This window comes from Oncorhynchus masou, chromosome 30, assembly GCF_036934945.1.
Source record: "Oncorhynchus masou masou isolate Uvic2021 chromosome 30, UVic_Omas_1.1, whole genome shotgun sequence".
Classification (NCBI taxonomy): domain Eukaryota; kingdom Metazoa; phylum Chordata; class Actinopteri; order Salmoniformes; family Salmonidae; genus Oncorhynchus; species Oncorhynchus masou.
The window spans coordinates 16,261,702-16,274,295 of NC_088241.1; the positions used below are offsets into that span (position 1 = coordinate 16,261,702).

General features: G+C 45.7%; 1 protein-coding gene across 1 annotated transcript; it reads right to left on the reverse strand.

Moving 5' to 3' along the window:
• Positions 1-33: 33 nt before the first annotated feature.
• LOC135522162 (mucin-4-like) lies at positions 34-11,479 on the reverse strand. Its single transcript, XM_064948174.1, has 8 exons — positions 11,314-11,479; positions 10,562-10,607; positions 10,282-10,480; positions 10,033-10,115; positions 9,308-9,545; positions 8,068-8,249; positions 3,083-3,349; positions 34-2,847 (listed from the first exon to the last, which is right to left on the reverse strand). The coding sequence occupies exons 2-8, from the start codon at positions 10,589-10,591 to the stop codon at positions 529-531; spliced, it is 3,318 nt and encodes a 1,105-aa protein (XP_064804246.1). The 5' UTR covers positions 10,592-10,607; positions 11,314-11,479; the 3' UTR covers positions 34-528.
• Positions 11,480-12,594: the final 1,115 nt, after the last annotated feature.

Sequence of the window (12,594 nt, forward strand, 5' to 3'; positions counted from 1 at the left end):
CTGTAGGACAATCTAAACGTGTCATGTATTATATGTTATGAAATATTAAACATTATGACATTGTAATAAAGACATACACATGTTCTGTCTATTTGATGCTCATTCCTCAATCAACACATTCAACATCCTTCCATCATCCATATTTAGGCCAATCCATATTCTACCTTTAATCATGACAAGCTATGTTTCTCACGGCTACTTAGTGTAACAGAAAACAGAATGCGACATCAGGTTAGCACATCATTGAAGAATAGTTAGGTCTAATATATAATGGGGTGCAAGGTGTATAATGTCACATGATGCTCACTTAGGAAACCAAAACAAATGTGGGTTGGCGTCTGTACATGAAGAAGAACGCCTGAATCTTTCAGTGACATACATTGACACATTTTGGATTTCAATGGACCGATCACATATTATGTCTGCTGAACTATGGCCCCCCTATGTGTACCCACAAACTAAAATCAACTAATAAGTCTTACACCTGGGCCTGCAGAGGGAGGCCATTTCTAGGACACTGGTGACTTCTTAGTGCTCTGTGGCCTCCACCACGGATATTTCGACCTCTTCTATATCGGCCTTTTCTGAGTGCCCAGGGTTCAGGTACTGCAGGATGGGGTCTAGGAGGACATCGACAGCCCAGGAGCGGCGACGCACGGTGCTGGTAGAAGGGAAGGCCAGGGTGTCCAACTCCTCCAGGCTGTCCTGCATCTGGCTGCCCTGGCGGTCATTGTGTGGGTTGTCCGGGATTAGCCCGGGGGCTGGGGCGTTGCCTCCACTGGATGAGGTCCTGCAGGAGCGGATTGACAGGCTCTTGCGTCTGAGTGGGCTGCCGTTTCCTTCGTCAAAGTAGTACTCAGTAGTCTCCACCTCGGGCACAACAGCACTGGACGAGCTCCTGCGGGAGCGGGGAGACATGCTCTGGTGTCTGGGTGGGCTCTCATCTTTTGTGTGTGCATTCGTCTCTGCAGTCTCCACCTCGGGTATAATGGTCTCGTCTGAGGATGGTTCAGAGCTCAGGTACTGGAGGATGGGGCCAAGGAGGACCTCGGCAGCCAAGGATCGGCGGCGCAAAGCACTGGTAGAAGAGACCTCCAGGATGTTGAACTCCACAGAGAGAGGCTCTTCATTCCGCATCTGGGTGCCCTGGCGGATGTTTGATGGGTTGCCAGCACATGATGAGCTTCTGCGGGAGCGACCAGACAGGCTCTTGCTTCTGGGTGGGCTCTCGTCTCTGGCTTCTGTGTGGTTCTTGGTGGTCTCCACCTCGGGTACAACAGGCTTGTCTGAGGGTGGTTCAGAGCTAATGTCCTGGAGGATGGAACCTCGAAGGACCTCGGCAGCCAAGGAGGGGTGACTCACAGTGCTGGTAGAATGAAGCTCTAGGGGGTCCAGCTCCAGAAAAAGAGGCTGGTCGTCTGGCTTCTGGCTGCCCCGGCGAGAGAGAGGTTGGTCATCTGGCTTCTGGCTGCCCCGGCGAGAGAGAGGCTGGTCATCCGGGTTACCAGCACTTGATGAGCTACTGTGGGTGTGGGCAGACAGGCTGTTGCGTCTGGATGGGCTCACGTCTCTTGCATCTGAGTAGTACTCAGTGCTCTCCACCTCGAGTGCCATGGCCTCATCTGAGACTTTCTCAGGGCTCAGGTCCTCAGTGGTCTCCACCTTGGGTATAATGGTCTCATCCGAGGGTGGAGCAGAGCTCAGGTACTGGAGGATGGAGCCAAGGAGGACTTCAGCAGCCGAGGAGGGGCGAAGCACGGTGCTTGTAGAAGGGAGCTCCAGGGGATCTAGCTCCAGAGAGAGAGGCTGATCCTCTGGCATCTGGCTGCCCCGGCGAGAGAGAGGCTGGTCATCTGGCTTCTGGCTGCCCCGGCGAGAGAGAGGCTGGTCGCCTGGCTTCTGACTGCCCCGGCGAGAGAGAGGCTGGTCGCCTGGCTTCTGACTGCCCCGGCGAGAGAGAGGCTGGTCATTCGGGTTGCCAGCACTTGAGGAGCTTCTTTGGGAGTGGGAAGACAGGCTCTTGCATCTGGATGGGCTCTCGTCTCTTGCATCTAGGTCTGAGTAGTACTCAGTGCTCTCCACCTCGAGTGCAATGGCCTCATCTGAGACTTGTTCAGGACTCAGGTCCTCAGTGGTCTCCACCTTGCGTGCAACGGCATTGGATGAGCTCCAGTGGGAGCGGGCAGACAGGCTCTGGCGTGTGGTTGGGCTCTCGTCTCTTGTGTCTGCATGGAACTTGGTGGACTCCACCTCAGGTATAACAATCTCATCTGAGAGTGGCTCAGGGCTCAGGTACTGAATGATGGGGGCTAAGAGGAACTTCATGGCTGAGGAGCGGCGACACACAGTCCTGTACAGCTCCACAAAGGAAGGCTGGTCTTCCTGCTTTTGGCTGCCCTGGAGAGAGAGGGGCTGGTCGACAGGCTTCTGGCTGCCATGGCGAGAGAGAGGCTGGTCATCGCCGTTGGCTGGGTTAGCCGGGGCTGGGTCAGGGACTGGGCTGGGGTCTGAGGGATTGATACTGCTGGATGAGCCCCTGCGTACTGAAGAGCGTTGACACACAGCGATGGTGAAAGGGAGATCCAGGTCCTTGAGCTCCAGAGATAGAGTCTGGTCATCCTGCTTCTGGCTGCCACGGCTGCTGTTGGGCGGTTTGGCTGGGGCTGGACTGGGGGCACTGGTTGAGCCCCTTTGGGAGCGGGCATACGAGCTTGTGCGTTTGTGTGGACGGCCGTCCATGGCCTTGAGAAAGAGGCTATTGGCAGAACTGCGGCGAGTGGTGTCAGAGAACATGGATTCCTGGTGGTTGAGGAAGTCCTCCACATCCTGATCACTTGGCTGCTGGAGCTGAGACAGAGACAGAGATAGAGAGAGAAAGACAGAGAGACAGAGAGAGAGACAGAGAGAGAAAGCGACCGAGATAAAAGGTGGGGGTACACAGGGGATTAAGACTGTGGGGAATATACATACAGAGCGACATATAAGGGCAAATAAAGGAGAGATTAGACGAGGGGAGATGATACAAAGAGGAAGGTTAAGTAACCTATTAAGGAAGGGTGCAACTATAATCTAGAATGCTCACCATGTTGTAGAGAGGGGTGCTGTTGACCAGCAGCTGCAGTAGGATCTTGCCCAGCTCCTGCAGGTCAGCCACCACAAGCTGCACCTGAGCAGGCAGTCCCAACAGCTGCTTGACGGGCCCCAGTTCAGCCAGGACCCGTACCTGGGCCTTCAGCTGGTCCAGGGCCAGCCTCCTCATGATGTCTAGACGTAACACCTGGTACACGTAGAGCAGCTGCAGTCTCTGGAGCACAGAGCCTACCACCTCCAGCAACCTGCTCAGGCCGATCTGATGATACAATGATAAGGCACTTAGCTGAAGACTGACAGACTTATAATGGCAGTTACAGTTGAAGTCAGAAGTTTACATACACCTCAGCCAAATACATTTAAACTCAGTTTTTCACAATTCCTGACATCCTAGTAAAGATTCCCTGTTTTAGGTCAGTTAGGAACACCACTTTTTTTTAAGAATGTGAAATGTCAGAATAATAGTAGAGAAAATTATTTATTTCATTCATCACATTCCCAGTGGATCAGAAGTTTGGTAACATTGCCTTTAAATTGTTTAACTTGAGTCAAACGTTTTGGGTAGCCTTCCACAACCTTCCCACAATAAGTTGGATGGGCGATTTTGGCCCATTCCTCCTGACATAGCAGGTGTAACTGAGTCAGGTTTGTAGGCCTCCTTGCTTGCACACACTTTTTCAGTTCTGCCCACAAATGTTCTATAGGATTGAGGTCAGGGCTTTATGATGGCCACTACAATACCTTGACTTTGTTGTCCTTAAGCCATTTTGCCACAACTTTGGAAGTATGCTTGGGGTCATAGTCAATTTGGAAGACCCATTTGAAACCAAGCTTTAACTTCCTGACTGACGTCTTGAGATGTTGCTTCAATATATCCACACAATTTTCTTTCCTCATGATGCCATCTATTTTGTGAAGTGCACCAGTCGCTCCTGCAGCAAAGACCCCACAACATGATGCTGCCACCCCGGGCTTCACGGTTGGGATGATGTTCTTCGGCTTGCAAGCCTCTCCCTTTTTCCTCCAAACATAACGATGGTCATTATGGCCAAACAGTTGTATTTTTGTTTCATCAGACCAGAGGACATTTCTCCAAAAAGTACAATCTTTGTCCCCATGTGCAGTTGCAAACCGTAGTCTGGCTGCAATGGCTGTTGGAAGGAGAGGACCAAGGTGCAGCAGGGTACGTGTTCATGGTAGATTTAATAAAGAAACTGAACACTAGAACAAAAAAAACAACAAAGCAGAACAAACAAAACAGTTCTGTCTGGTGCAGACACACAAAGACAGAAAACAACTACCCACAAACACAGGTGGGAAAAGGCTACCTAAGTTATGGTTCTCAATCAGAGACAATGATTGCCAGCTGCCTCTGATTGGGAACCATACCAGGCCAAACACATAGAAATACAAAACCTAGACTACAAAACATAGATGCCCACCCCAACTCCCGCCCTGACCAAACTAAAACAGAGACATAAAAAAAGGAACTAAGGTCAGGACTTGACACTGGCTTTTTTATGGCGATTCTGGAGCAGTGGCTTTTTCCATGCTGAGCGGCCTTTCAGGTTATGTCGATATAGGACTCGTTTTACTGTGGATATAGATACTTTTGTACCTGTTTCCTCCAGCATCTTCACAAGGTCCTTTGCTGTTGTTCTGGGATTGATTTGCACTTTTCACACCAAAGTACGTTCATCTCTAGGAGACAGAATGCGTCTCCTTCCTGAGCGGTATGATGGCTGCGTAGTCCCACAGTGTTGATACTTGCATACTATTGTTTGTACAGATGAACATGGTACCTTCAGGCGTTTGGAAATTGCTCCCAAGGATGAACCAGACTTGTGGAGGTCTACAATTTTTTTTCTGATGTCTTGGCTGATATCTTTTGATTTTCCCATGATGTCAAGCAAAGAGGCACTGAGTTTGAAGGTAGGCCTTGAAATGCATCCACAGGTACACCTCCAATTGACTCAAATTATGTCAATTAGCCTATCAGAAGATTCTAAAGCCATGACATCATTTTCTGTTTAAAGGCACAGTCAAATGAGTGTATGTAAACTTCTAACCCACTGGAATTGTGATACTGTGAGTTATAAGTGAAATAATCTTCCTGTAAACAATTGTTGGAAAAATGACTTGTGTCCTGAACTAAGTAGATGTCCTAATCGACTTGCCAAAACTGTAGTTTGTTAACAAGGAATGTGTGGAGTGGTTGAAAAACATCTTTTAATGACTCCAACCAAGTGTATGTAAATTTCTGACTTCCAACTGTATATGCATTTCATCAGTCTTTGGGGAAATTGTTGAAGGACCCTTTAAAGCGATTTCTCGCCACTATTTGTGAAGTTGAAAAAACAAACATGACAAACTGACAGTCACTGTAAAACTAGTCATTTAGCCATAAAAAGCAACCAATGTCCGTCCACTGCCAAGAGGACGTCATCTGACCTGGAGGACACTTGAATATGACCATTGATGAAATGCGTCATTCTTTTTACATTTGTTCTCTTCTGCATTATAAGATCTAACATATCACAACACTTGTGATGCCTGGCAGCGTATCTTGTTTACCGCAGCAGTAATGTGGAACTAGAAGCAGATCAAACCACACCATCCTCCAGGCTTTTACATGTGAGCTTGAAGTGCAGATCAACAGCTCCAGATAGGCAAACACATTTTACCAAGTCTCTAGAACTAGGCCAAAAGTACCACAGTTTTGGTGGGGAAGACAAAAAGAGGTGGGAGAGGTATTTGGGTCAGCTAAGTGACAGACTATCCCCTTGTGTTCCTGCTGTGTGAAACCAAGCCAAGGATTCTGGTGAGGAGACAGGACACTGGCCAAAAGTAGCCTGGGGACAGACTCAGGGCAAACGTAACATTGCAGCATGGTACCTGCTGCCAAATTTCATCAATGTAGGACATCTGAGGACACCACACACACACACACGCAATCGCTGTCTCACACACACACGTTTCTGTCCCAGTGCCTCAGTCTCTATGGGAGAGTTTGCAGGAGCATTAATGAGGGTGTTTATCTGATGAGGCCGACCCTCATTGGTGGGCTTTCAGCACCAGCCTATTCTCCTCTCTCTCAAGCCAGCAGCCTGCAGCAGCAGTTAGGGTCATTTATCACCAATTACCCCTGGGAAAAATGGGGACTCAGGTCGTTCCATCACAGCACATTACAAGAGGTTCAAGCAAAGAGGCTGCTGGAAACCCTATAGTTGTAAGGAAAAATATATAATATCTCTACGAAAATTCATTAAACATTTCCTTGTGTTACTGTTCATTTTTATATTTTTTTATTCAGTAATTACTTTGACAGCTTCGCTATACACCCAATTTTAGTTCATTGAACCATAAACCTAAAAATGTATGTATTATAAAACAATCCATTGAAATTCTAGTAGTTATTCTTCTCAATGTTCATCCTCTTTCCTAAAAGCCTCCTTGAGGTGACCCATATAGTAACCCTGTTATTGAAAATATCCCCCAATGTCAACTGACCTAAGCCCAGCTTGAGCTTCATATCAACAGTAAGCCTCACAATGAATGAATTTCTAAACATGCCACCATAGTGTTTTTTGTTAGTTTCCACAACTCTTGCATTCAGAGAGCTGTGTATGTTTACTGTCTGTGTCTTATTGGTCCATCAAAGTCTTGCCCCCCAGCCCTCATATCTCCTCATCGCTCTGTGTGTTTGTCTGTCTGAGTGTGTGCTGCAGGGGCAGTGGTAGGCTCTAAAGCTCACATAGGCCAAATCCCACAGGGACCATTCTCAGAACTGGAGTGGGTAGCTTAGTGGTTAGAGCGCTGGGCCAGTACCTGAAAGGTTGCTGGATCGACTCCCTGAGCTGACAAGGTAAACATCTGTCTTTCTGCTCATGAATAAGGCAGTTAACCCACTGTTCACCGGTAGGCTGTCATTCTAAATAAGAATGTGTTCTTAACTGACTTGCCTAGTTAAATAAAGTTAAATATATATTTTTTTATCTTTGTCCCTTTCAAGTTGTTAATTTGGATGGCAGTGGTGCCATTGTCATGATGCTTTTCATGTTGACGTACTATGTATCTCTTGTGAACATTTTTGTTGCAGATTTCATGTCCCTTTCTATCCCTTTCCCTGTACATGCTCAAAATAAATTCTTCAAAAGATAACAAGGATAACAAAAACTATCTAGCCCTCTATTCAAATGTTGTCGTCTCGCTTGTCTCATAAGCTTTCCCTCCCCTCCCTACCCCTCCTTCTGTCCTAGGCCATAGAGTCTGCTATTGCCCCAGGAGATTTGAGTCTGCTACATCTTAATGATGGTTCTCCGTGCTCAGAACTCTGTTCCCAGGTAAGGGCTGAGCCCCAGCCCTCTGCTCATGTAGACAGGAAATGCAGGGAGTACCCTAGAGCCTTCACAGAGAGCACTGACCATGTCTCTGGGCACGTAGTCTGCTTCTATTTAACCCAAACCCAATAAAGGCAGACAGAGACAGCTGAGGATGTTGTGTTGGTTAGAGAACCTCCCGAGGGACCTGGCATCAAGTGATTACAGAGGAGGTCAACAAAGAGCAGTGGAGGTGCTGCCTGAAAATGCTATGTTTTATTCATCCATTTAAAGTTATTCTGTTGAGTTGTTATTTTATCATTACATTGTTATTATCATTATGTTTTACTTTTAGTGTAAATTATTATATTGTCTGAATGTTAGACTATTTTAACTGCACATCTAAATGTCTTTAATACCTTGTTCGATTTTGTGCTGTACCCTGATTGAGTAAAGAGGAGGCAGTATAGTTTACAGGGGAGTGAGACATGGAGGGTGGCAAAGGATGGGTGGTTCAGATGAATGAGAGTCATAGTGTGAGAAAGGACGAAGAGGAGAGAGCAGATTGACCTGGGCTAGGATGTGATACGTGTAAAGCAAGAGGCCTGTAGTTGAGGCTACAGGCACAGCCATTGAGAGGGTTCTAGGTGATTCTCACCCTTTCGGTAGCATCCTGTAGCATCCCCATGGCCTGCTCCAGCCTGTTTCTGAGCTTCAGCAGGCGGTGGTACAGCTGCAGGCTCAGACAAAGCAGGAGGCCTCGGAACCGCGTCCACAACCCAGGCTCATCCTCCCCAACTTCATCCTCATACTGCTGTGTACTCCTCTCCCACTCTAGGCCTGGGGAACACACAGAGGAAAATCAAAAGACAAATATAGTGTGGTCAACTCAACAGAAAGACGTAGATGTGTCTTTGTTGCCAAAACCTGCCCTCGTAACTGTAGCGTCCAATATTCGAAGAAGACTGGACACAGCCATATTGACAGAGTGAGGTGTTAGGGACAAATACTTCCCACTGGGCACACACTGGTTGAATCAATGTTGTTTCCACGTCATTTCAATGAAATGACGTTGAACCAATGTGGAGTAGACGTTGAATTGACATCTGTGCCCAGTGGGTTACTAGTAGTTGGTTGTATTTGCACGGTAGGCTATGTGTTATTTCTTCCACACAGCCATCACAACTCCTTTCATCCCTTCCAAACACATCTTCCCCCACACACAGAGCGTCATCAGTGTGACACACTGTCTGATCAACACAGTCTATGCACTCTACAATTACACACCATCATCTAAAAACATGCTTGATTGTTTACATGTTGATGAACGATGAAAGGAAATAGAATTTACAAGCACACTTTATATTTCAAGTGAGGATATGAGTCACTATGACTTAATAATGTACTGCAATGTTACCAAGACAACAGTGCATCACATCAATCTGGTTGGTTTGATCTGATTTCATGTTGATTTGATCTCCTTTACAGACAGCAGGATATCAATTATGCTCTATTTTAATTAGTTATTTATTATAATTTTTCCTATGATTAAAATATTGACAAAACAACACAATAAAAACATTTGAAAATACGTTTTTATTCTCAAATCTGTTATTATGGATGTCATTGTGTATTACAACAGCCTCAAAACAAATTAGTAGGGTCATTATCAAACACTTGAAGAGCATTAACAACCCCTGTGGTAAATCTCAGAAAGCTGCAATAGGATGACCATGCAGATTGTGGTGTACACTGTATACTGTTACCTGAATTTAGACCAAAGACCTCATAAAGCATTCATGAATACACTTCAGCGGAAAGACAGCCTCCCAATCCACCATTCGGCAAAGACTGTGTAAAGTGCACTAGCCCCCCCACTACCCTCCACCAAAACTCACGCAGTGTAGCCGTCAGGGGCATGTACTTGGCCATGGCCTCCTCTGAGCGTGTGAGGATGTCGTCCAGGCCCGAGGTGGCCATCTGACCCAGCTGTGACTCCTGCACAGCCAGGATGTAGTACCAGGTGGCATCGGTCAGCTTGTCCCAGCGCCCCTGCATCCCGTCCAGCTCATCATTCACACGCAGTTGCACGTCATCCAGGGTCAGAAAGAAGGCATCCTTCAGGTGACCCAATACCTGTGGGGAGGATGGGGGGTGGAGGAGAGGAGGGTTATAGGGAATAGGGTGATAAAGAAGTAGCAGGGTGTTGAGATAATAAAAGAAGTGAAAGATGGTGAGTGAAGTAAAAGGGGGAGGTGGGAGTGGTAGAATAGTTGTAGATGATAAGGTAGAAAGAAAGGGAGAGAGGCAGTTTGGAATTTAGAAAAAGGGAAAAATAATCAGTCAGAGCAATAGTAGGATGTTATAAATGGAATCCATCCAACATGACTAATGATCAATAGCAGTAACCTTCCACATAGTCTAACGCCATTAAACTTAATGTCAACGTCAACTATTGAAACTCTCGTAATGCATCTAATAGACTATGAAGTGGTGTGAAAGGTCAGTTAATGCTGGAACAATCAGAATGTGTCTCCGATAACAGACCAGTCAGTCAGCCTCACACACTGCATCATCACTCAGTGGGCCAGGCAGAACAGAAACAGAGAGAGAAGACACCCACCTCCTCTGTAGACTGGTGCAGGACGGGAAAGTTCTTTTCCAGCTGATCCAAGCCCATACAAGCATAGTTATTGACAACCTCAACTGCAATGTGAGGGATGGAAACCAAAAGTTAGAGTTATTTAGTGGTAGCAGTGGCATCCATGTTAAAGTTATTCACATTTTACATGTTATATTTGATGGCAGATGAGAGTTATAAGGCAATAGGGTATAATCAATCAGTAGAGTATTCAGTATTCAGTGGACTCACTCTGGGGCTCCAGACTAAGTAGGAGGGGTGTGGCACGGAGAATGGCAGCCTGGGACGCATTACGCACCCCAATCTCAGCCACGCCCCCCACCACACCCAGGAGCGGGTAACGGCCCTTTACGTCCGTGTAAACTGAAACAACAGTTTTCAGGGCGGAGTCGAAGAGCGGCAGACTAGCCACCCGTTGCACGACGTTGGCCTGGGGATAGAAGGACAATTTACTCCCTTGGAATCAAACGTTTAACCCCTGGTTATTGTTTTTATATATTTTCCAGCTCACCTCAATGTAATGATTATTTGTGTACGACATGTCCTTTTCACCAATCCTGTCAAACAGAATATGTAGAAAGAGTGAATTACCTTAGTGACTGTCAGGCAAACACCTCATAGGGACACAGGGGGCAAAGCAGAATGCCCCAATTAGTCTTTACCACATCTGTTTCATAATGACTTCCTTATCTTGAATCTAACATCCTGTTTACATGGTAATGTCAGCTGCTAGGGTGCCACAATGATATCAGTTGTTCTATGCTCCTAGCATGGAAATCTAGTTATCCCTTCAATGGGCGCTGACCATACCCAAGGAGGATGACAGTGAACAATGGGAGTCATGAACGGGAATGAACTGTTCAGCAGTGCTGCAATGAAGAAACCATTTCAAACAATTCTGTAATTAATTTAAGTAACAGTAAGGAACTCAATAAATATTTACATAAACCAGAGGTCATCCATCCTTACATCCAGGTTTTAGTATGATCAAATATTAAGCCACAGCCTAGTGGTATTGACCAGAAACATAAACACAGAAAGCAATTCTGCTCACACTATCAAATTTAAAGGAAAATACTGAAAGACAAGACAAATATATGCTTCGAATAAGATCAAGTAAGCAGAGCTTTGGATAGAATTACTTGTTGTAGCCCAGGCTAATGACTCCATCTGCCTTAAGATTGACCAACTAGGTAGCCTTGCCTTGGAAAATAAGGAAACATTTCTTGAAGGCTGATAAAAACAATGGAATAAGATTCTTACCTCAGATAATTGTAGTTTTAAAGATTTGAAATATAATATGAAATTTAACAAACTCTTCTCCAAGTGTTTATGCAGGTTTGGCATGCACAACTGTCAATTCAGCCTATCAACTCCTGAGCTTCCAGAGCCGTTCAGCACTAAATAAGTATAGCTGCTGAAGTGCACGGGTTATGACATCTTTGCAATTTGGAAAGGACACGCATGTGATCGAACTGCGAGTCACAGTTTTGCACTCAGCAATTAGAGGAGCATAGCAAATTGACGGATACCTTGCTTCTGCATTGATATTTCATGCATATTATTAAAAGCAGCCTCTCTATGTATTTTTTTTGTTGTTGCTTGTTCATAGCCTTGTACAGTTTGTAAAGTGCAAGCTTGTTATTTTTCTTGTTCTGTGGTGGAATGTCTACAACAGTCACGATAACAGCTGAAAACACCCCCCGGAGGTAGAAGGGTCAGCATTTGAGCATCAGGTATTCCAAGACGGCTGAACAGGATTCTGAAGCCTGAGCGCTCAGTCTAAATTAAAGCCTAGGTCTACTACTTAGCCCTTCAAAAACTGTACTAGAACCTTAATGTTGAAGTAGGGGCTTTTAATGTCCTATCCCTTGCAACAGTCACTGAATAAATAAATGAAACATGCATAAGTGATTTGATTTCCAAAGCATCATTGGAAACACCATACACCGATTCAATCAGAAAACATGAATAGGCCTACAGGCACAAGATTGAGTCAACTTTCTGTGACTACTGAAATTATTCAGAGATGACGTTGCTCACTTCATCCCTCACTTAAGAGGGATTGACCCTGACATAGTAAATGATGTTACAACTTTTGAAAAGATGATAAAAGTATCTGAAAGCTTACTACAACCCTATTAGTCGTCTAGGTAGACTAATACATTGACTAGTGTCTAGATAAACATGGCCAACTATAGCTTTGCCACTTAACTCCATTACTTAGGGGTCCTGGTTGGTAGGCTAACATAACATGGGCTCCTGAGTTCTGTAGTGGTCTAAGGTGTTCCATCTCAGTGCTTGAGGCGTTACTACAGAAACCCTGGTTCGATTCCAACTGGCTGTGATTGGGAGTTGCATAGGGCAGTGCACAATTGGCCCAGCGTTGTCTGGGTTTGGCCGGTGTAGGCTGCTATTGTAAATAAGAATTTACAATTGACTTGCCTAGTTAAATAAAAAACAGCACCATCACTATACAGGGAGAGCCACTTGAGGAGGCTATTCAAGTTCGTCAGCTCTAATGACTCAATTATGTGAACCAGT

Excerpts from the sequence above, each read along its gene's own strand:
- LOC135522162 (XM_064948174.1), bottom strand. The coding sequence starts at position 10,591 with ATGTCGTACACAAATAATCATTACATTGAG. Across the intron at positions 9,546-10,032 it reads TGCACCAGTCTACAGAGGAG|GTATTGGGTCACCTGAAGGA; the intron begins GTGGGTGTCTTC and ends TCCTCCCCACAG. Across the intron at positions 3,350-8,067 it reads TACAGGATGCTACCGAAAGG|ATCGGCCTGAGCAGGTTGCT; the intron begins GTGAGAATCACC and ends TTGTATCATCAG.